The sequence below is a fragment of the Alosa alosa genome, chromosome 18, assembly GCF_017589495.1.
Source record: "Alosa alosa isolate M-15738 ecotype Scorff River chromosome 18, AALO_Geno_1.1, whole genome shotgun sequence".
Lineage (NCBI taxonomy): Eukaryota > Metazoa > Chordata > Actinopteri > Clupeiformes > Clupeidae > Alosa > Alosa alosa.
This window is the reverse complement of record NC_063206.1, coordinates 16,825,001-16,850,353: the sequence shown is the minus strand read 5'-3', so window position 1 is coordinate 16,850,353 and position 25,353 is coordinate 16,825,001. Positions and strand designations below refer to the sequence as shown.

Genomic DNA, 25,353 nt, shown 5'->3' with positions numbered 1-25,353 from the left:
TGCGCTACCGTCTATGCTTCAGGCTCAAATATTGAGCGGAAGTTTATATGCGGTTGTGAGGTGTCTGAAAAAATAGTTCCACAATAGCAAATAAGACGGCTGGAAATCATACATTGCGCCGATATATTTGATTTTAATAATCAACGAATACCACTAACCACTCGGTGAGTTGCACAATTTTGAAAACAAACGTTAAGGGTTGTTTTAGGAAATGTTTGAGCATGCCTGTAGGCAGCCACTCTGACTAGTCAGAGGCGATTCAAAACGTGTCAGGAAAGTAGAGACAGGACCAATCGTCAAAATTTCGGTGTCCACCACTCTAGTTCATCCAAAACAAACCAGAAAAGGGACTCAAAGTGCTAAATACCAGAATTTTCCTTTAAGCTCTCTCAGAATAGCAGGTTCCATTGTAATGACTAACATGACAGAGAAAATGGTGTATGAAAAATTTATTTATGACAAAAAATACTTTCAAATGTGACAACTGCATACTTTCTTACACACATTTAGGTGGGAAAGGTGAATCTAACAATCAAGTTCAAAAACGGCTTTTATATCTGTGCATTATACAAAAGTACCACAAAAACAATATGCTTGCTAATCATTACACAAACAACACAACAAAAAACTTGTAGAAAATACATATCAGATTCTACGCTTGACACAAATAAACCGAAATGCCCAACTGCATTTGATTTCTGGGTGAAACTTATTTATATTGCTTATATTTTCTTTTTATTTTGCTTGACACATCAATAAACAATGTATGCTTGACAACTTTGGCTTCGTGTTTGCAGAAACAATGGAATAGGTCTGTATTTTTCTGTTGCACGACAATAGTGAAATTTGTCAGTGTAAACAAATAAATAATTATTTACAACCTCTAGGGAAAATAAAAGCAAACCAAGAAACAAGACATAACCCCATTCAAAGGCAGGAGTCACATAAATAATTTACAAAAAGAAATTATAATACAATCTAAATATAAACATCTTTCCCCCAAAAGGTACCTACAACGCTCGAAAGTCTATGAAAAGATCCCTCTTAAAATATAGGGATGTATTAAGACCTTTAAAGAACTAAGTCAAATTGAAGTGGAAAAAAACTGAACCTCAACTGGCAAAAATGCATTGAGGATGCCAAAAAATACCATAGCCACAATTCAAAACAAATATCAAAATTGTGCAAGTTTTGCAATTTGGCTTTTGCTAAATCCTGAAGTCTGGTAAGTTGATGGCTGCTATTCTAAACTTAAGCAGCTCTGTGTCATTGGATGGAAAACGTTCTGACCGAACATAACGTCATCATCAACATAGCATCATCATGGCACCATACTCAGAGCTCTCCTATCCTTGGCAAAGAAAGTAGATGGTATTAAAAAAAATAAAACAATAACTCAAACATTTACGCAAAGGCCTGGTATACGTACTGTTATGCATGTGTACAAAATAGTGATACAATGCACTAAAGTGGTTCTTTGAATATGATGTTAATGTCAGATGGTATTTGTCTTCACGTCACAGGCCTTAGATGTTCAACAGCACACACCAAAAGCTCTCAGGTAGAGATTCATCATGATGCTCGATGCTCAATAGATACAGACTCTGAAGATACACATTGAAGTTCAGCCTGGTTGGTGGATAGTGACAAGGTGATGGTCCTTTGTAGTTTCCATGTTGATTCAGTTATCTGTGGAACAGAAGGAGAACAAAAAGCACCAATTAATGATCTGGACCAATCACTTTACTGGGACAGGGAAACCCATACACGGACAGCAAGACATTGTGCACTGTGCTCGACATGACAGACTGCAGGCAGTGATCGCATTATGGCATTCACACTGTCACCCAACATTGTTAGTGACGTGGGTGGCGTTTTCACCAAACAAAGACATCATTCAGACCACGTGGTGATGAGGCATGGTGACACACAAAAACCAAGCGTGAGTTATGGGTGGGTTATGGTTCAGCAGAACACATTCAAAACCCTTTGTGTTTTTTACCTGAAGAACACTGAGGGCAAGTCTGGGTTATCTGCAATATGGGGAGAAGGTTTACATATTTACAATCATCCCATCATTTCCCCCCGCTGTCTTCTTCAACCCTGAGAAGCATTGGAATGGCATTGTGCAATGGAAAATGTACAACTAAAACTCACCTCGGCACTCATATTTCAGATCGGAGAAGAAGACCAGCTCTTGGGAGAAGACAAACAGACCTAACCGGCCGCCTGCAAATGTCCTGTCATAGACAGGTCCTGAGTCAGCCATGATCTGTTTGCCTTCATAAACCACCACCCTGGAAGGAAAAGGAGAATCATAATAAAGCAAAAAACTCATTTCAGTTGGGGGGGGGGTCAAGTATGAGTGATGTTTGATGGAGATCTACCTGATGAAGCCAGTCTTTGGTCTGTGGATGAGATGCCATCTGTAGGCGGTGTAGTCTTTCCAGCCAATGTTCTTTGGGTCGTGCCATAGCGTACGCACCTAAGGCAAGCAGAATGCAGAGATCTGAGCACACAGAACCTGCTAGCTGTGTTAAATAGAATTCACAACCTTTGCAATGAAGTCGCCCTTAATGCAAATAAATCATGTTTATGCTCTTTTTATGTTAAGATAATCAACATAGGAAGCATAAATATGTCAAACTGAAACACTTTCAAAATTGAGCTTGTGTAACCTCTTGACACATTATGTCATTATGTTATCTAATGATTCTTCTCACCTGTCCAGCTGTGTCTCCCGTGTGCCACAGGGCGTTTCTCAGGTGTTCGCCGGTGCCTGTGGTGGAGTTCACCACTTTGAGGGAGACTCCTGAGATGCCGAAAGCCTTGGAGGGCTTGTCCTCCCAGTAAGTCTGTGTGATCTGCTTCCACATGACCACGTAGAAGCGCCCGCTGGACTGGTAGCCAAACACGAACCCTGCGTAGTCGTCATCCCTGTCAGTGTTGACGTAGAACGTGCCGCTGAAGTCCACCGCGTTGAACTCATCAAAGCCTGAGAAAGGTGGAGATGTGATTTTTAATATCGAATTCAATTTGTTTTCCACCAGTCTGAGAAGTTTCCATGTGCAACCCAAATTACACCACAACACAACTTGACTCTGATGAAGACGTGGCGCCGTCGAAACGTTAGTCCTTATGTTGACACCTTAAATAATAAAAAATACTTAAATTTCACATCTTTGTCGCTCCGGTGAACTCTCTCTCTCTTACTGGATTCGGTCCTCTCCCGTCGATGCACTAGATGTGACCCGCAGTAGCGCGGAGGTACAATTGTTTCTACACCACAACATTGTTTAATCCAGAGCTCTGGATCAAACCTGCAGGTATTTCCACTTGGAAGCCCAGATCCTTAATAACTGGACCACCACCACCCCAGACCAAATGTGGAGAGGACTCACCGACAGCAATACCAGGGTCAGAATTGGCAGTTTGCACCAGTTCTTTGCCTTGGTGCCGCACCACCCAGTTGGGGTCAATTTGCGTGGTTCCTTTGGGATCCAGATGCACCATCTGGAACTTCCTGAAGTCTGTGCTGCTGATGCCGTCGTTCTCTGGACACGCGTCGAAGATGTCGGGGATGCTGTCATTGTCAAAGTCATCTTTGCATGCGTCACCTCTTCCATCTCCTGTTTGGGGACAAACCATTGCTGGTCAGACACAATAGATCCCATTTATGCATCACTGTACTCCACACAAGATCTCACATTCAAGGTCAAAATGTAAAAGTTAAGTTTTAGTCTTAAATTCAAGGTCAAACAGTTAAAGTTAAAGTTGACTGGTATTCAGCAGACACTTTTATCCATCTGACAGCAGGTGCATTGAATTGATTAAACTGATGATATGGAAACTTGAGGAATAAGTGAGAGTAAGTTATAAAGTCTCCACATTTACAAAAGTCAAAACCACAATACAGTACAAACCCCAAAGCATCCCTCCCATTCACCTAAATGTTTCTTTTGTCTCATTTGTTTGCCTGCCCTGTATGACTTTAGCTCCCATACCTCTCTATTTTCCTTCGAACAGAGTGATTTTTCTCATGCGCAGCACAAGGATAACTTTTTTTTCTTGAGACATATATAACCTACTGAGCGAAAATATTCCATTAAGCGACCCAAGTTTAATACTCAGTGCTGGCCAAGTGCAACAAGTAATCTCAGCCCTCTTTTCATGGCGTGACAACTTCCTCTGATACATGTAACAGTCTCAGAATGTGAGGTCTATTAAAAACAGACCTATGGCCGATGTGGAGAGAGTGAGGGGGGGCAAGACAAAGCAGGCGTCCGCTCAGAGAGGGCAGCCTGTAGTGGAGTTTGCTCAAAAGAGGAAGAAGTAGCGTTTCCCCTGTGCACTTTGTTATTGCGCAGGGGTACTGGCTTGATTCTATCAAATAAACACTTTGTGATGAGGTGTGAAAAGTGAAAAGTACAGGCGCATCTGGTCTGTGGGGTGCAGATGGGTGGAGGTAGGTGTGTGTGTGTGTGTGTGTGTGTGTGTCTGTGTGTGTGATGGTGCTGGTGGGTGGGGGGGGGGGTGTTGCAACCTGTTTCCATTTACGGGCCCAACCACAAAAACTTCAGGTAACCCTGGTGAAAACTGGAGTAATCATGACACACACACACACGTGCATATGGCCCTAGGAAATAAAGGCTTGTGGTGCAGGGGAAGGACCAGCTGTCGAGTTGTGAGCTCATGTTCATGACATCAGGAGACTGTGACTTTTTAGTCCTCAGTTTAACACTACTCTGACTGGTAGTGTGTGTGTGTGTGTGTGTCTGTGTGTGTGTGTGTGTGTGTGTGTGTGTGTGTGTGTGTGTGTGTGTGAGGGACTGTGTATGTGTTTGTGTTTTACCATCAGAATCCAGCTGGTCTTTGTTGGGTACCAGCCTGCAGTTGTCCTTTTCATCAGGAATGCCGTCGTTGTCGTCATCGAAGTCGCAGGCATCTCCTTTGCCATCCTTGTCGTGGTCAGCCTGGTTGGCGTTGGCTACATAGGGACAGTTGTCCAGGTTGTTCTGATGACCATCCTCATCAATGTCCTGGTTATTGTCACACGAATCTCCAACCAGATCATTATCTGTATCAATCTGTACCACAAAGACAAACTCTGGTTAACTATCTGCCACTAAGTGTGTTCAAAGCCAGTGCAATAGAACTAAACATGAAGAATTCATAAATCAGCCAAATATGTTCCAAAATTCCATTCAAACATTGTAGGGCACCATACAAATAATTATCTATTACAAACTAAAGGTTGATAGAGGATCTCCCCATGGCATTGATTGGACAGTAGGCCTGAGGTCAAAGGTCATTACTAGCACTAAAGAGTCTGAATGGGATTGTGTTAGAATGTCTCTACTCATGGACTGTGCCTCTTGTCTAATCAGACATCAGTAAATCATTTAAAAGGATCTACTTGTTGTATAGTTGTTATTGACAACTCAATCAATGATCTTTACTGGCACTGGTCAACCAATGGGATTCCAGTAATGTCTCTGACCTGGTCGGGGTTGTGCAGCAGGGGACAGTTGTCACACTGGTCTCCCACGCCGTCCATGTCTGTGTCTTTCTGGTCAGTGTTGTACACGTACGGGCAGTTGTCATGCTCATTGAGGATCTCTGCAGCACCGCACCAGAGAAAGAGAGGAAAACAGAGACGGAAACTGAATTGGGGTCACTGAGAGATGATGCTTGTCCATGCCTGTTGCGAGAGAGGCCCACACTTCTTCCCCTAGACAGCTCTATAAATCCAGGAGAGGGGCAGAGCAGTTCGGCTGTCAGGCCGACCATTAGCAGAGAGACAGATGGCTGATCTGCGCCACGTAATCAAATACAGCTCAGTCTCATCAGTAAACATGTCAGGCTGGCCTTTTATCATTTTGACTTAGTGTCCAATCAGTATAAACTGGGAAAGCCACACTGACAAACAACACTGGCAAACATGGAATGACTTGGCACTCAGGGAAGGGAAATACTCAGTGGTGGAATGACAGAATTTGCTACTGGTTCAATAAATCTTTCTGACCATGTCTGATAATAGACATAAAGTACACACTGTATAATAAATAAAACAACAACAACAACCACAATAACAACGCTGAATACCATCTCCATCGATGTCCACTGCACAGGCATCGCCCTCCCCGTTGTGGTCTGTGTCGATCTGTGCCGGGTTGTGTTCGTAGGGGCAGTTGTCGCAGCGGTCACCAACGTCGTCTTTGTCATGGTCAAACTGCCTGGGGTTGTACAGGAGGGGGCAGTTGTCCTGAGTGGGTAAAGAGAAGAAAAGGGTGGATTGAGACATGTTGTAATGCTGTCATGTTTGAAAGTATGGAAGACTTTTTATTTTCAATATAATGAAACTCTCTCCCTCTTTCTTGCTCACTCTCACTCTCAATGTGTGTGTGTGTGTGTGTGTGTGTGTGTGTGTGTGTGTGTGTGTGTGTGTGTTTAAGAAAACAGCATCCTCACTATCTCATCCAGGATTCCATCGTTGTCATCATCCTTGTCACAGGCGTCTCCCTGCCCATCTTTGTCAAAGTCCTCCTGTCCAGAGTTGGGCAGGTTGGGGCAGTTGTCCTGTGTAGATGGAAAAACCTTCTGTCAATCATCCTATTTATGTTGATACCTAGGCATGATACCTATTGATGATATGTGTTCATGTGTAAATGATGACAAAACTGCTGTTTCATGACCGTGCAAGTGTCATCTGTGTTGATATAGTAGCATAATGCACGTTTGACATTCACTTGCTGTCACTGTTATTAATGTTAGATGATAATCACATCAGCTGTCTGAGCAGTAGGCAAAACATCATTTATGATATGCTGTCATAGGCAGGGAAATGTTAGGACATGTCTGAACACATTTTGATCAGATTTGAGTATTTCACTGTACTAAGTCATGTTCAGGGCCTTCAGACAAAGCCAGCCTCAGAAGATCCCCTTTGGCACCTAGACTGAAGAGTACCAGAGATTTGCAGGCAAAGCATTCATTAGGACTTCATGTGAAAAGGAAGAGGGAGGTGTCCATACCTTCTTGCAGTGGTAGGTAGCGTTGGCACCGCACACAAGGTTCTGATTGGGCCATCCATCCAGGTCAGAGTCTTCGCCGCAGATGAAACCGTCGCCGGCGAAGCCGATCTTGCACTCGCACTTGTACATAGGGTTGCTGAAATGACTGAGGTAGATGCACTCCGAGTGCCTGTGGCAGCTGTGGGTTCTGTCTTTGCATGGGTTTTCCGGCTCACATACCTGAGAACACCAAACAAACATATAGAGAACCTTTAGCAGATGCCCAAGGAAAAGAACAGCACAGCTGATGCGGTTACTAATGTATATCTAAGGCTACGTTTATACGGTGACGATGAAAAGAGAAGACGCAGAAGTGGCGTCTCGTCTTCATTTTTTTTATTCGCGTTTAGACGAGCATTCTCAGGGGGAAATCTTTGTTTATATGAAGACACAAGAGTATGTGATATTCGATTGGATATGCATTCCAGACCGCTGGGTGGTGGAGTGATAGAACCCCGGTACGTCACGCGCAGACGTTCTAATTTGACAGTTTCGATGGTTTAGCCGTTTAGACGGAGACGCAACCCGGGTCGTCTTCAAAACTCTACACTTTGGAAGGAGTCTTCAGATTTTTGAGTCTTCAAGCCCCGATTGCGGGGTCGCCTTGTAAACGAAAGGCCCTTATGATAAAATATTTTGTCGTCTTCCTTCGCAATCGTTCTCGTATAAACGGCCCCTAAGTGAATAAATGTACTGTTCCTGGAGGACATGTCTTCAGTATGTGCCTCTCCAATCAAATACAGACCCATCATCTTTGGACTATGACATTCTGCTCTATTATTGGCTAGAAGTCACGGTTTCCGTGTTTTCTGTTGCAAAAGTAAAATGCAGATAAAGCGGTTAACACACACATTTATTCAGTTTTCCAATGAGATGCAGATCCATCTTCTTGGCACTATTATGGTTTGATCTGGTATCGATCTAAACACAGCGAGCTCTTAGTAATAGTTTCTGTGCTTTCTGTTTCTCCACATTTTGGAATGTTTGCACGCTGACGCAAGGGCATCAAGTAGCATTATCTGTGTCCACATCAGTGGCACTCCTCCATCTTCTGCGCACTCATTTCTGGACACAGCTCCCTTTAGGTCTACATCATGACCCCCTCGCAGTGAACTGCGCATACTTGTAGTGCTGCGAGAGCGGCCGAGTGTTGTTGGACCCCAGTTCTCCTCTCTCCGCGGAGTGTTTCCATTTCACCCTCTGAAAACCCACCAGCGAGCCGTTACCAAGGGTGCCTTTCATCTGCAGAGTGAGATCAGGGCACAGCGATGCCAGCTATGAGACAATCAAACAACCCCCCCCAGCCAGTCCCCAATCAATTTGGATCACCATGGTGTGGCACTGGATTAAAGTGCTGTGGGACCGTGGGTCAGGGATGAAGCCTTCCGTCCCTGCTTGATTATGCAACGTATGAGAGAAGGGAAGCGGTGAGTCAACTTTCCAGGAAAAACGGATGAAATTGGTTGTCAATGGATCAAGAAATAGAGACTGGAGAGGAAATGGGAGTAAATGCCAGGCCAATTTGGACGTCTCCACTCAAGCACACTTCAACAGCCCTACCAACAGGGGGATCAGAGGAAACTAGACTTGAAAACTTTCAGCTTGAAATACGGAGCAGTTCCAAAACATTTGGTGCAAGGTCCAGATATATGCTTACTCCTGGTTAAGAACACACATAATATCAACTCTCATGTCTTCTCAGTTAAATTCAGCATCTGAACGCTTCTGAAAGCTTCCATCACTAACAGACACACAGGGGATGAGAGGAGGGCAGACTGAAGTCAACAGACAGATGTTTGGCGTTAGCGGCCACCAAACTCTCTCTCTGCCTCTCGGCGTGCCACAAGCACGTGTCCACTGGCCTCTCACGTCTCTCGCCGTCTCACACACGCACCAGCAAGAATGAAAGACACTAAATACCCACAGCTGCTAATTTCACCGGGCATAAATATACAGCCCGTCACACACACACGACGCCCCAGGACATTGAAGAGCAGCAAACAGTCCCCTGCATTACATTAAATGCCTTTAAGGAAATCCTCTGCCATAAATTTCAGTTGACACGATACAGCTCAACCTCCCAAGTCAAAAAGTAATTTCCATAAGCCACCATGGCCACAGATGTATCTCTATTGCTAGATTTAGACGTCTAGAGCCCATTTGACTCTGCTTCTTCCAGGGTCTATGCGGCATGACTCTTTGCAACTGTTGTGTAAATAAATTGGAGCTTAGAGTGTGCTTAAAATTTATTTGGCAACTGCAGGGAGACAGGGAGAGTCTTTCTGCTACTGTGAGGAATTTTTGCATGTGCTGTTTATCATGAGCTTTTCCTCACTGACCTGTTTGTTATTCTTGGCGGCCTCTATTCCCATACCAAAGGGTTGAGTACCCTTGTATCTGGGTGGACAGGGCAAGCAGTGGAATCCTGGGTTGGTGTTAATGCAACGCTGGCTTCCACCCACGCTGAAGCAAACATCAGCGACCATGTCACACTACAGAGGGAAAAAAAGGATTATTAGACTTCACTTCCAACATTCTTCTTTGGTTTACTGACCTGGGTGCAGCCCATCTCATACCTCATTTAGGTCTTCACAGTAGGTTCCATTGCCACGGAAGCCAACAGGGCAAGGGCCACACTCCCAAGAGCCATCCGGGGCGCTGTTGCAATCCACACCACCGAAGCATGGGTTGGAGAGACATCCATCTAAAACACACACACACACACACACACACACACACACACACACACATTAGAGATTTGATTCATTTATTTATTTCATTTATTTATTTAACCACACTCTATCAGATGTTGTAAATAATCCAGAACTCTTGGATCCGTCTGCTCACTTCAAACATGTTGATGCCCCTAAGCTGCCTCATCCCTCTGTGTTTCACCACACTTGCTGTTTGTTTATCAAGATTTATTTACCTTAATGGCCAAATTCAACACACTCCCTTCTGCTGTCCTTTAACACAACCGCAAACCATCAGTTTGTTACCCAAGAGATCTGACTTAACGTAAGGAATCCTACATAAGGTGATCCTACATAAGGTGAAAGCTAAAAATAGTTGTTCCTTGGTCACCTATCTTAGCTAAGTCAAGGAGTTAGCTATTTAGCTATGTATAACGTATCATAGCAACAATATGTACACAATCAATTTACAAAAAGTGTGTCAGTGTGATCAGCACCTACGGGAAGCTTGCATAAAGGATAATGATGATGTTGAATGTTGATGTTGATGATGATGAACACCTACCGATGGGGCAGTCTTGTTTGTTGCAGGCCTCGCTGTCCTTGAGCTCGCCCTGGCACCTCCTGCCTCCGTACTGGGGTCGGGGGCTGTTGCAGACACGTGTCCGGCCCCTGGTGCCACCGCCGCAGGTCGCCGAGCAGACTGCCCACGGAGACCATGGGCCCCAACCACCATCGACTGAAACACAACACACGCAGTTCTGGTAAGAGACTCTGGGGAAGGAGTTCTGCAAATCTTATGGTTCCACGTGTTATCTCCGACAAGGCACATTAAATTGGCTAAGCTTAACTTTATGGTATTGTAAACCTTTAGCAATTTAGATATTAGATTAGATTCACATATTAGATAAAGATAAAAATTAACAATCACATATTTATACTTCAAAATGTTTACTTCATTCATGACATTTTTAATTAAAAAGGGTGGTTGTTTGAAGTAAATAATTGAAATGCTAACAAAAAAAGGTATGCATGGACAGGTCTATGGTCAGTCCATGACCCACTCCTGCAGCAGTGTCCACTCACTGGGACAGGGCTTGGCTTCACAGCGCTGCGTCTCACGGCCGCTGCCCTCGCAGTCTTTGCCTCCCAGCTGTGGCACAGGGGCATTGCAGTGGCGGATGCGGGTAATCTGGCCTTCGCCGCAGGTGACGGAGCAGGATGACCACGGTGACCACAAGCTCCAGCCACCATCTTGACGCACTACATATGGCAAGAAACAAACACAAAGAAATCAAGGTGTGATTTTCAAATGCTTGTAGAGGCTTGTGCCTACATACTTGCAGATGTCTAAAGTCTGCCAATCATCAAGACAGAGAAAGATCTGTGAGATTCACACATCTGTCATTCACACAGGCACACATGGCATGTTTGTTCTACACAACTAAATGGCTTTATGGATGTGAAAAACAAAATGTCATTTAGAACGCTAAATAAACCCCCTTAATCCTCTTTGCGCAGACAGGAATTTGTAAACATAGAACTTTCTGGGCCCCTGCCTTTGCCAGAGTTTGGAAAGTCATGCTGCCTCGGTCCACCACAAACGAACAGGCCAGAAGGCATCAATCTGCTTTCTTTGGTGAAGCCAGACGCATGCATGAGTTACTGCACTTTAACGTGGCAGAGAGCGAATAAGTAACATTTTATCACAAGCACATTAATAATTTCCAACAGGCTTTGGGGGAAAAAAAACCTCCTCAAAGATAAAAAAAGAACAGGATAACCAGTACAGACTGAGGCCTCTTTCTCAGAGCTGACATGGGCACTGCATACCCCCATGGAGGCCTTGACCTTCACTTTCCTTTCTCTACTCTCCCCCCTACAAAAGCACAACTCGAGCACTTCAGTGTTCACGTAATACACGTAATTTAGAGGCTAACTGCTGTCAATTTTCCAGCTGCTCATATTATGATAGCCAGCAGTCATTACACTAATTACCAAGCAGTTCTCCTTTCGGCAGGCACACCTAGAAACACCAACACAAACACCCAGGCGCAGGACCATAGGGAAGCTGGAGTGCACCCCCCACCTCTCTACTCAAAGGTCTCCAAAATATAGGAGCATGCCTATTCAATTAGCAAAAATACAGGAAATGATCTATTCTTCAGCTTACAGTAAGACATTGGCCCTCAGCAACGCTAATGGCCCTTTAGCTAGTCTGTGGTTAACACTTGGAGGAGAATACACTGGAGCACATCTGTACTCTTTAAAGATATTTATTTGATACAGCCCAGAGAGATAGCACACACAACTCTTCTTTATTTGGGTTGGCGGACTGGCTGTTTTGGATTCTAGCTCAGCTGCCCTTGGTTATACCCCATGTTGTGCAAGTAATGAAATGAGTAGCCTTAGTTGGCTGTATAACTGCTAATGGTAAGGTCTTCGATCCTGGCAAAAGGTTGTCGATATTTGAGTTCAACAGCCAATCAAATGCACCCCTCCCTTCCTTGCGCATGACACAACACTGTTGATTGGCTGGTGCATATGCCACTTTGTTTCCCATTTACAGAGACATTTCAAGCAAACACATTGAACAAACAGCTCAAGGCACATCAGATGAGTGTGGAGAATGTGTCATGGATTATAGCCAAGTGGTGCCCCCTCGGGCTGGTCAGTGCCTGGCGATGTGGTGGAGTCCCCTTACCCCCCACCCCCCCACTCACCGCGACTGTCACACTTGGCCAGCTGGCACTTGCGGGTCTGGATGGAGGGCCCGGTGCAGGGGTTGCTGGTGGCGTCGCACGAGCGCCCTCTCTGCTGTGTGCCCGTGCCACAGGTCACTGTACACTCTGTCCACTCCGACCAGGGAGACCAGCCATCCTCACTGTCATTTGCTGCTCAAAGAGAGAGAAGAAGAGATACAAGATAGGGAGAGAAAGAGAGAGAGAGAGAGAGAGAGAGAGAGAGAGACATAGGGTGAGAGAAAGACATTAAAATTGAAGCAAGAGATAAAGAAAGACATTAAAAATCAAGTGACTTCAATCCTTCCAAACAACCTTGCATCACCACTTCATGTTGCAACAATATCTGCTCGCACCACTCCTCCCATTCCGATAGGCTGTTAGAATGCTTGAGGAAACGGAGAATTAGGGAGGGAACGGACACTGGCTAACATGTTTTGGTGCACTGGGCTCCGCGATGACATCATCTTTCTGAGCCCGCAGTGACCACTTCATAGGGTGGAAGCTTTTGGTTTTGGTGGTTAATTCGGCGTAATAAAATATGTGGTCGGCCTTTAAACGCAAACTGGGCTTCGGAACAATACCAAACGCTTTCTTATTAAAACCTAATAAATCTTGAGTTATTCCATTTGTGTGCAGTTTGGGTATGTGCTGGGGTTTTTGTGACTGTGTGTGAGCAAGTGTGTGTGTGTGTGTGTGTGTGTGTGTGTGTGTACAAGAGAGAAAGAGAGAGAGATTGAATGACTGAGAGTGAGTCAATAAGTGAATAAGTGTTTGTGTGTACGTGTGCCTTCATGTCTGTATTTGTGGTCTCACACAACAAAGGAAGCCACTCACGCAAACACACAGGACAGCACTCTCCATCCAGGAAGGTCGGGCTGGCGCAAGCCACAGCTGGACACGTGATCTGGTGACACACAATCTTGGACTCCTGTCCGAGGAGATGACCCAGCCAAAGAGAAAACAGTGGTTAAGACACCTCCTTGCCAGGCCAGGATGCAAGCCTCCCTCCCACCTCACATCCTTCCCCCCATGCTAATGTCATCTGTTTGCTTGGCCACACCTGGCAGGTACACTTGGTGCAGCTGTCCACGACCCAGTCCTCTTTATCCTCGAACAGGCGGCCGTCCTGCCAGCACATGTGCTTCTCCTTGGAGTTCTTCATTTTGCCCAGCACCTCCTTCATGGCTGTGTTTTCCACCGTCTGGAAGACAGACAGACCCACACACGCACACGCACACACACACACACACACACACACACACACACACACACACACACACACACACACACACACACACACACACACACACACAGGCAAACACAGAGACAGGCATGTCATACAAAGCCAAATAAATGTGTTGTTAAAATCCTGCTGAGAAAGAAAGAACATGAGCTTTCAAACCCCAAACCATCCATTGCTCTCCCTTCACAGAACACAGGTCCAAACAACATGACTGAGGCTTTGGACCGGCCGCACACACACACAGTGTTGCACAGAAAGCTGCAAGGCTTGCAAAAAATCCCTCGGCCCACTCGAAATGTGCCAAGTAGAGTGAGATTTTGGGCATGAGCACTGATGGCTTTGTGCAATATTCTGCACTTTTTCACCTTTGGCCAGGATGGGGGAGATAAAGAGTTCTTCTGGAGCTTCAACAGACTTGGACACTGCCAAATTGTTATTAATGTGTGTCTGTGAAAGTATGTGTGTGTCTGTGAGAGTGTGTGTGTGTGTGTGTGTGTGTGTGTGTGTGTGTGTGTGTGTGTGTGTGTGTGTGTGTGTGTGTGTGAGAGAGAGAGTTGTGTGTGTGTGTGTGTGTGGGTGGGTGTGTAAAATACAAAAAAAAAGAGTGAGAAAGATTGTGTGTGAGGCCATGAGCCAAAGGGTGGGGGTGGTTGGATGGTGGCGGCTGTACAGTAAAAGTGTGCCTCTACACAGATGTCCCCATGGCTCATGGTCAGGGCAATATGGGTGTATAAGAAAGAGCAAGGACATGCTTGCGTGTGTGCGTGTGTGTGAGAGAGAGAGAAGGAGAGAGTGAGGGAGAGATGATGAGAGAGTGAGGGAGAGAGAGAAAGAGAGAATGAGAAAGAGTGAAGCAAGGATAAGAGCAAAAGAAAGAGAAAGTATACAGATGTGAGAGTTAGTGTTTGAGAGAGAGAGGGAGAGATTGGCAATGAGAGAGAAAGTAAGAAAGTATGTACAGTGCTTGAGTTGAGATCATTAGTGTGTGTATGTGTGTGTGTGTGTGTGTGTGTGCGTGTGTGTGTGCGCGAGTTCTCTCTGACTGACTGCATGTTCCACCACTCGTGCTGGAAGAGCCTCGGGGACCCGGCTTGCTCAGCAACCCCCCCCTCTTTCTCACTCTCTCCCAGGGCTTGTTCCCAGCCTCCCTCCCTCCCTCCCTCAGCGCAGAGCGAAGCAGCTCGCCTCAGCGGATCAGAGGTCTCCCAGAGGAAACAGAGCCGCACGAGGGGCCAAACATTGCACTACTCCCCTTCCCATCCTCCCTGATAAAACAGTCCATAAAACTGCTCACAGCTCTCTCTCTCTCTCTCTCTCTCTCTCTCTCTCTCTCTCTCTCTCTCTTTCTTTCTCTCCCTTCCATTCTCTCTCTCTCTGTTTCAGGCAGGGGCCAACGCCACCACCGCTGCTGGACGCTCAGGGGAGCCCATGGCTGGAAGCTCCAGCCCCCGCTGGGCCAGGTCAGGAGTTTACAGTGTCATTCCTGGGGCTTTGGGAGACATGGCGGCTGGCCTTGTACGGTGATATGTGTCAGCCTGCTAGGTCAAGTCAGGGTCCTGGGTTCTGCTCTGGTGCTGATGGCTTTGCTTAGTGGGAACTAGAACTGAACCATTCGAGGAAAACATCTATTTGCGATTTTGACAATCTGACAGATGTTGTGACTGCGACTTGATTTGCAATGATGAAAGAAAGAGGCATAAAACCTCTGTAATTCCCCTGTTGAGTATTCTGGAGGCATACTCTTTTTGTGCTACCTTTTTATTCACCCTGTAATCCCACCATCAATCAACCACATGTGACAAACAGTACCACTGTAGGGTGTGAATACATATTTTTCATCCTTTCTCACTATGGCTGGATCGTTAGAGTGAGTTATTTTGCTTTCTTTCAGCGCTCAAGTATCGTGTCACTGGTGTAATATGCTTAGTGGAGACACACACAGAATGTGTTGGAGGAGTGACAACTATGACTTCCAAACCTGGGAATATAATTCTGGGGACAGTGGGGGGCAGAGGCAGAATGTGTCAGGGAGGAGCGGGACACTTACGACTTTCTGCAGGCCATCTATGAGGTTGCCCACGATGATGCGGAGGCCCTTGAGCTCCTGGAACAGTGTGCTGAGCTCCTCGCACGAGCGCTCGCACAGGTCCGAGCTCAGCTTCTCCGTCTTCTGCCCGATGAAGTTGGTGGTGATGACAGGACTCACGTCCACGATCTCGGCACTCCCCGTCACAGTGTTCGCCTCGACTGTGAAGAGACAGAGAGAGAGAAAGAGAGAGAGAGAGAGAAAGAGAGAGAGAGAGAGAGAGAGAGAGAAAGGGGACATGAAACCGGGGAAAGAGAGGGGGAAACGTAAGACATGAGGAAGAGAAATAGAGCAAAAGAGCGAGAGAAAAAAAAACAGAAAGAGGGGAATAAAAAACTGAATAAAGAGGCTGAATGAAGTTATTGGATACTCGCTGTATCGACAGCCAGCCATGCTTCAACGTCTACTGTACTGGGCTCAGCTGAAGCCAAGATGGCTTGAGTCAGCGGAGGACAGCAGAAGCACACAAAGGAAACACACACAAATCTGTCTCCGATGGAAAAACCACACTGACACCATAAATGTCAGATGGCTGTAGCCATTCAGAGTGAATCTCAAAAGCATGGAGGAAGCCAGGCTGATTTTTTGCTGCGGTTCTTGTGAACTTCACATCGGGCCAAAGTTGAAGCGACACCCCACACCACCACCACCACCACCCCTCACCCCTCAAAGTCCTTGCTGAGATGTGCTGAGTTGAGCAGCTGACACACAAAGTTTATCAGTTAAGCAGTTGTCTGGGAGGCTCTGAGGAGCATGTCTATGGAATGCGCCCATCACTATGCAGACTAGTCCCTGGGTCTAAGACTTCATCCCCTGATTTATGCACCCTAGGCCTTTAAGTCAAAATTAATACCAGCACATCACATCTGTCTGTGAAATCTGATGCCTTTTATCTTCACAACTGAATCCAAACACCAGAGTCTCATTATAACAATAATGGCTAAATATCACTATGGAAATATGCAAACCATGCTTTCTCGGTTAGAAACCCTTGTGTAGCAGTTTCTCACAAAACAAAATCCAATGGAATACTATGAGAAAAGCCATGAAAAGCCTTGAAAAAAGCCGTTACTACATCAAATAAATTTGCCGTTTGTAACATAATAATCCATAATAAATTCACAACATGATACATCATGATCTTCGGTATAATCTTAGCATGATCTTTTTACTGTCATTTGAAGATTGACATGGTGAATTATAGGCAGTGCTGGAATGTTGGATTCTCGGCCAAAAGGATCATTAGGTGTCTGCAATCTGCATTTATTTTGGGAGCATTTTCCTTTGGATAGATGAGAGACAAGGGACTCTAAATCAAGCCCTCCTGTTGGCCCAAGATTGCCTTAAGAAGCTCCAGTCCTCGACTCCTGAGGAGTCTGTTGGAATCATTAAAAACAGTTTTTCAATCAGTTTGAAAATGTGTGTGTGTGTGTGTGTGTGTGTGTGTGTGTGTGTGTGTGTGTCTATGTGTACATGTATGTATGTGTGTGTGTGTGTGGGGGGGCGTGTTTCCCTGTTTCAACTCTTTCTTTCTCTTTGTTTGTGACTCTCTCCCTTTTTTTTCTCTCTCTCTCTTTCTTTCTCTCTCTCTCTTAAACATGAATCATATCTTTATACGTATTTTATACTCATCCTCCTTCTCTTTGTAGCTATGAATGAGTAAATGCAAAGGGCTAAATGTAAGAAGGAAATGTAAAAAGACAGAGGAAAGTTGTAACATCGGGCAATGCCACTTCAACAGCCTTTCAACCAAAGGCAATGTTCACAAAAAGCCAACGTGGCATGTTTATTCTCTTCTTTATTACTATGACATTTATAAGTTTATTAGGGACTTTTGGGCTTGGGTTACAGCTAGCTGGTGCCAAAAGAGAACAACTAGCTCCCACAAGTGTCTAGACATTTCCCAGGCCTGGAAGCCACTGAGACAGTGGCAGCTCGCGATACTTGAGCGCTGAAAGAAAGCTAAATAACTCACTCTAACCATCCAGCCATAGAGAGAAAGGATGAAAGATATCTATTCACACCCTACAGTGGTACTGTTTGTTTTGTGTTGTCATGGTCCACAGGCGTCCTTGTGTGAGCGTGCAAGGGATCTGGATCCTTGGAGCGTGTGACCCCTGGCCAGGCTGTGGGGGGCGGCAGACCTGAGGAAATGGGATTTAGTGGGGGTATCTGGAACTCTACGATAGCCCCCCCACACACACACACTTCTCTCTCCCTCTCTGTGTGAGAGTGGCCCAAGGGACTGCAGGGCACAGCGCCCAGTGTGAACTAAATTGCTGTGCAGTGAGCTGCTATAGTGTATGAGCTCACACATGTGCATATGTTGTAATATAGGCATGTGTGTGTGCGTGCGTGCATAGATGTGTGTGTGTGTGTGTGTGTGTGTGTGTGTGTGAACGAGAGAGCTTGGTCTTATCCCCCTGTCCCTGTTCACATTCCACCACAGTTTGCAGTGCCTCTGTCTCAGTCTCCTGCCAATGCAAATACGGGTAAACATCTGTATCTCCTTTCTTTCGCGATGTGCATTGGCTGACTTCACCTCAGTGCTCTGCTACTGTGGTTTCCCATAAACCTAATGCAGTACTGTAAGAAATTTGCACACATTGAATGACTGAACGTGAAGATTTCTTGACCCACTTTCCTTTCATGTAAAAACGCATCCAGACATGCAGGGACATGGACGTTCCACCTCTCAATGAAGCTGACATACACAGGAAACTTTAATTGTAGATGAGCATAGTGATAGCAATAATGTCTCCAGATGTGTCCTTCAGGTGCAATTACTTTAGCTATTACTAGGAGTGAAGGCACATACAGCTGTCTTAGAGCATTTGAGAGGATGAAATACCTGGCTTTGTGATCTCACAGCCTTTGTTCCTCAGGACATCCTCCAAGGTGGTGTCAAAGATGAATTTCACATTCTGAAGCAATCCCTGCAAATAAGGCAAAGTTTAAAGAAATCAGATGGAGGGAACCACAATGGTTCTTGAAATGCTGGTTACATGAAGGACACATTCACAAATTACTAGTCCATTCTGTGGAAAATAACTGGGTGATAAAACCTCCAAAATTAGACAATGTAAGCTCTCATTAAAGCTTAATAGGTGTTTAAATGATCTCCAAACACTAATTGTAAGACATTCCCATAATTTTAATGTGTTTAGTGTTTCCCAGTGAATAGCTTTTAATGGCACACAATAGGAATAGGGAGTGGGGAAATTGAAGGGAAGGGGTTTCTAAATGCAAAAAAACAACCACTAAACGACCTCCCAAATAAAGGTTAGGCTCTACAAACACACTTGTATATCCTGGCTAAGACTTATGTGAGTTTCTTGGAAGCAGAGCGCTTACCCTGAAGTGATTTTCGCGGGTGGAACCTTTGGCCACATACATCCTGCTGCCCTCGGGCTGAAGATGCTCATAGAACGGATCATCCAGGATGAAACTATCGATAAGGGTACAGCCAACGTACAGGTGCGCATTCTCCCCGTGCACGTGCAGCGTGACGTTTTTCCACTGTGAATCTGACAAGTCCACGTCCTCAAACGATACAACATTCTGAGAGCCGTCCATCCAGTACACTAAGTCCAACGTGTTGGCACGACCGTTGGACACAATCTCGAACTGCCGGCGGCCGGTCGAACTCTCCAGTCCGACCAGCGTCCCCCTAGAGGCGCGGTCCTGGCGAATGGTGGCCGCGAATACGAAGCCTTCATTATTCTGGATTTGCTTCAATAGCTGCCGGAGGATCGGCGTGCTAACGGCGGGCAGCTGGTCGAAGCGGATGAAGCGGTATGCAGGGGAATCCCAGTCGTGACCCTTAAAGAGCTTTGCTCCAATAGTTCTGCGGTTGATGTGGCTGATGGCAAACAAGTCAAAGACGGACTCATCATCCAGCTCCCCATCTAAAGATGAGAGATTAAGTTAAAGTGTAAAGTATGAAGGGTTATGAACGCTAAAATAACACATTTCCAGATAAAATGTAGGCAAAGGCAAAAGCTTTTCATATTGAGCTGCAGGGAGGTGCATGGTATAGACAGACACATATTCAAAGTAATTTAACATAATATGTACTCTATAATCTTCTGTCATTGTCTGCATCTTTTCTATAATGTGAAACATGAATGAAATGTTGCTGTATCATTAAAGACAGGTGTAGTTAAGATAATGAGGCAATCACATTTGGTTGTGGTTTTACCTTGAGGTAGCGCTGGGGCGCAAATGAGTAGCACTGGCAGTAAGCACAGACCTCTAAGTATCATAACTCCTTGAAAGAACATCAGATATCAGTCATCAGGCATGGTAGCAAAACCAAGAAGCACCTCTGTGTTATTTCAAATTCGAATAGGTCAATTGAAATAGCAGTATTCATGAAATGTAGAAAAGCTTCAGATCATTTTCGGTGATTCATAACAATATAACACACTAATTTAACTTTGTTTAGGATACGCATAATTACTTATTAACGAAGATTGAAAAAAGTTTCAGCTCAAGGTAGCAAAATGAATGATTAAACACATACAATTCTGCCAAGTAGTCTGTCTCTGTCTCCAAAAGTAACATATAAGAATAATAAACTCATCCCAAAGTGTTATAGTCTATCAATATGTTAAAATATTACAAACACCCCGATATTTGGGTCATTAGGGGATAAAGATTTACCTCTTAGAAAGTACAATTCCTGATAGATTAGGAAACGACTTATACTTGATCCGCAGATTCAAATGAAATAACAGAAAAAAATATATATTCTTCACATAAGTGTGAAAGGTCTGTCAGAGAAACCGCTGCGTTAATCCACTGGGCGCACTATATCCACAGAGGGCTTGAGACACAATGACTGGTGCGCAAATGACTCTGCCTCTTATATGCAGTTGGGGACGACCATGTAAATCAAGTTAAATATGAGATGTCTGGATCTACTAAGGCGTATTACATAATTCCGTTGTGATAGCGTCATTGGCTCATGTCGTCTACCTGTTTGAGGAGACTTGCACCGGCTCAAAGACCCCCTCCCCTTTACCCTCCCTTCCACGGTACCCTAATCCCACCCAAAAAATGAACCCCGTCTCACTGAAGGATGCTTAACTGCGCCTTTATGTAGGGAGGAGCTATTCATAGAGAACGTATATGGTACTTGTGATATTGTGCGAGTATTTGAATTTGGCGTTTTTTTTTTAGCTGAAATACGATTGTAGTGGGAGATATAGTGTTAGAGGAAATATGTGTAAATGTATAACAGCACTAACGTGTTGTCTCTGTAATATCATGCTTATATGTCATCATGTTGCAAGTTAAATTCCTCATAAGTTCTCTCATTGGGTGTAAATCTATTCATTTTCTTTGAATATTCTGGTGCGTAAAAGTTGGAGAACGACCGTGCGTTTGGGCTCATGTGAGATATTGATTTATGTGGACAGCGTAAACCACTGGACGGTCAAGATGGGAATAGAGACATTCACGGGAGATGACTTGTGCCCAGGGAGTCACAAACACGAAGGAGTTAAGGGATTTAAGTGAGCTCTGAGAGTTTGGGTACGTGCGCATTGCTGGCAAGCCATGTGTGCCTGGAACAAATTATTTCTGTCAGCGTTCCTACTTGCCGGTATTGTCAGCTAAGAACGGCTTGTATATCTCACAATGAAAAAAGCACATTCCTAAAGATTTAATTTGAGAGTTTGTATGGATGAGCTTCTACAACAATAGTTCATTTTTCTAGAGATGTGCGTCATTTGACACATCGGAAACAGAACGCAGAGTATTCACCAAAGACGGACAAAGACACGCCGGACTAAGCTGTCATAACTTTGCTTTGTTTGGGATTTTTGTAAGATTGAATGCTGCTCTCCTCAAAATAAGAATGCGTGGCCCCTTGCTTAACTATTTAGTTTAACTTAAAAGGGTTTCGTTGATGTCAAACGAATGTTTTCGAGGAGGTTTATCATCCCAGCTCAGTTAAAGATTGCTTCATGATCAACTAAATCTAATAAACTACGAAATAGTCTATTGGGGTTATAAGTGTAGTAGTCTATCATGTTAACCAGGTTTATCTGGTAACACTTTACGGTAAGGGTACATGAATTATCATGAATTCATGCATTAATTAATTCATGATTTATGTATTACTTAATTCCTTAATATCTCATGAATCATCAGAAATTGACATCATTACGATTTATGATTTATTAAGAACGATCTTGATGACTTCTTTTTCTGCCAAAAATGTGGTCATCGCTACTCAAATTCTGATTTGAGCACAACTTGTGCAGTTCTCTAAACACATGCCATTGTTAACACTTTAGTTGAGGGGCCACAAACATGATGAACTCATGAGCAATTAACCTTACATTCATGTAATCGTGATGATCATGCATAATAAATCATAAATCATAATGATATACCCATCCTACCTAATGCTTTAGTTGATGTGTTGTTCATGCATGAGGTCATGAATGAGAGACTATGAACTCATGCCAATTCCAGATGATTCATAAGATATAAAGGAATGAAAGGAATCTAAAGGAATGATCATGCATGAATTTATGATAATTCATGTACCCTTACCGTAAATTGTTACCGTGTAAGTCTACCTGAAGCTGCATGGAATGCAGTTTTCTATAATGCATCACAAACAGGGCTGTAGTGGTAAAATAAGAGGTGGGTAATTTATTAATTCTGTGATCACGGTAAGGTGAATTGCGGCATGCGGTATCAGATTTTTTAAGAAGACATTCAGAACATGTTTGATGATGGTGGAGGTTATTGTCCAATGTTTATAACAATACCAGTGCTATTAAATGGTTCCTAGAGTGTTGATGAGTGTACATATTGTCAATGTGGATAATACAGTGTGATTTTTGAATGTTACAAGTTGCAATTGGTGAATAAACTCTTTTGAGAGGTGGATAAACTTTATTTCTGAAATGTCAGAGGTGGATAAACTGTGTTTACTTGCATTTAGCCGCCACTACAACCCTGATCACAAAAAAGAAATGACATTTAGTAACACTAGGAACACCTACAATATGAGGGTGTGTGGTGAAAACCTCTGCTGATCAATTAGATAGTCTGGTCTCCTGATTGACCCAGTTACTGGGATCCTAGTTTTCTAAATTTGCCACCTTTGAGCTTGTTTGGAAACCTTCCCCACTGGATGGGCCAGCTAACAGCATAGGCTCGCCTGTCACCTGTTGCTAAACAGGCCACATAGAACCACATTTCAAGCAGATCATAGCAAACCCTGGCTCTCTGAGTGCACTACTTGCTATGATGAAATGTAAGCTTGTGCATCAAAAAGTTCACTCTAAACTCAAATGGTGACCTCATATTGAGGTTTTATGGTTTTTAAAGAAGAAAGTAGGTTAGTGTGACAAGAGAGGGGGGTGGGTGTCTTGGGACCTCACAAATATATACTTAAGCCAATAAGCAGACAACAAGACAATGTGTTGTGCTTTCAGGTTTATTGATATTTGGCTCCAGTTATGTTGATTTCTCTTTTTTTTAAATAGAGCAATAGACAATGATTTAATTGTGAAACCCAGCGGAATGAAGTGAAATGCTTGTTTCTGTTAAAAAGTTACCACAAACTGCCAGTAAACATAGCATGCCAACAGCTGAATCACCCCTATGACACACTCCTGGCAGATGGAAAAAGGCTGGCATTTTAACATGGCAGTGAAATGCACACGCAGCTGGAAACATTACATGGTTTGTGTATTAGATCAACCCTAAAAACCTTATCATTGACTCCAAAGGGTATGATGGAGGCAAGTTGTAAAGAGGTTCATTTTTATTTTAATTCAAATGTGTTTCCTTTTGACTTATTGACTTGTAATCAATGAGTTAATATGAATAGCATTCAATGAGTTAATATGAATGGCATTCAATGTTCATTTCTATGTCTGTTCATTTCATCAGTGATGCAGAACAGATAGGATTTTCTTTGTTTTTTTGTGTTAACTCAAATATTACATTGGATTACACATGGTTTGCTACTGAAAACTTTAGTTGCAAGTTTACCATACAAATTTGGTGGAATGAATGGATGCATGCTCCATCATGTGAAAACTGGCATAGAACTGGATATTTACAGTATCTCCTGGGGATTTATCAATTGTACACTGATACAACAATGATCTAAGACTATATGTATACATACTATATGTATACTGTGTGTGTTTCACTAATTCACGGATTGGGATAAATGCAGAGACCAAATTTCCCTCACGGGATCAAAAGAGTATATATACTATACTATTAAAGGAAAATTCCGGTATTAAGCACTTTGAGTCTCTTTTCTAGTTTGTTTTGGATGAACTAGAGTGGTGGACACCGAAATTTTGACGATGGGTCCTGTCTTGACTTTTCTGACTCGTTTTGAATCGCCTTTACTGCTTCAGAATGGCTGCCTACAGGCATGCACAAACATGTCCTTAAAACAACCTTTAACATTCGTTTTAAAAACTGTGCAATTCACCAAGTGGTTAGTGGTGTTCGTTGATTATTAAAATCAAATCGGCGCAATGTTGTTATTTGTGTCTTATTTGCTATTGTGTAACTATTTTTTCAGACACCTCACAACCGCGTATAAACTTCCGCTCAATATTTGAGCCTGAAGCAGTAAAAGAAGGTCTCGTGGAAAGACTACAACCAAATGTAAACAGCCCCCGTTTCCCTTTCCAGGGGCGCAGTAATATCAATGTGCAATGAGTCTTCCAATAGAAATCAATGGGATGCCAAATACTGTATTTCACTACGCTACTTGTTTTGGAACATCAGACAATGGACACCACTAACCACTCGGTGAGTTGCACAGTTTTGAAAACGAACGTTAAGGGTTGTTTTAAGGACATGTTTGTGCATGCCTGTAGCAGCCACTCTGAAGTAGTCAAAGGCAATTCAAAACGAGACAGAAAAGTCGAGACAGGACCAATCATCAAAATTTCGGTGTCCACCACTCTAGTTCATCCCAAACAAACCAGAAAAGGGACTCAAAGTTCTAAATACCGGAATTTTCCTTTAAGGTCCTATACTTTTTAGGCCCGTCCACACAAAGACGCTTTTTGGGTTAAACGCACAGGTTTTGCTTCGTCTTGGCCGAGCGTCCAAACGAATCCTGTAAACGCACTGCCCGAAACCACACTTTTTTGAAACCTGGTCCCAGGGTGGAAAAATCTGAAACCGTAGCCCCAGTGAGTTCGTTTGGACGGCGAAACCGCATAGACTACTTGCATATTGATGATGTCATCGCCACACCTCAGCTGCCTGGACTTGACACTTATAGTATTGCCTAACAATACTAGTTTTCATACATAACATTACCTACGATTACATTCCGTAGGATAAATATCACAACTGGTGCTGCGCAGCGCCGATAGCTTATGACTTGGTGGACTGAACACTGTTTTTCCCAGTGTTTTTTTATGCATTCTAGCTACTGTCAGTGACGCGAGAGAACAAGTTATTAGGGAAGTGCGGTGTAAGTTTACATTAATTTGTGTGTAGTGCCGGT

The 25,353-nt window shown here is 43.9% G+C and overlaps 1 protein-coding gene across 2 annotated transcripts; it reads right to left on the bottom strand.

Annotated features, from left to right (window-relative positions):
• Positions 1–434: 434 nt before the first annotated feature.
• thbs2a (thrombospondin 2a) lies at positions 435–20,686 on the bottom strand. Of its 2 annotated transcripts, XM_048269937.1 has the most exons (23): positions 20,505–20,686; positions 20,041–20,109; positions 19,194–19,747; positions 18,691–18,775; positions 15,801–16,000; positions 13,571–13,711; positions 13,345–13,438; positions 12,490–12,660; positions 10,853–11,029; positions 10,332–10,505; positions 9,650–9,777; positions 9,413–9,565; positions 7,035–7,253; positions 6,472–6,579; positions 6,106–6,265; positions 5,501–5,619; positions 4,853–5,087; positions 3,402–3,629; positions 2,724–2,995; positions 2,388–2,485; positions 2,158–2,297; positions 2,003–2,033; positions 435–1,689 (listed from the first exon to the last, which is right to left on the bottom strand). In XM_048269937.1, exons 2-23 carry the CDS (start codon positions 20,102–20,104, stop codon positions 1,686–1,688), a joined length of 3,555 nt encoding a protein of 1,184 aa, XP_048125894.1. In that variant the 5' UTR covers positions 20,105–20,109; positions 20,505–20,686; the 3' UTR covers positions 435–1,685. The 2 variants fall into 2 exon arrangements, with proteins under 2 accessions (XP_048125894.1, XP_048125895.1); XM_048269938.1 differs by lacking the exon at positions 2,003–2,033.
• Positions 20,687–25,353: the final 4,667 nt, after the last annotated feature.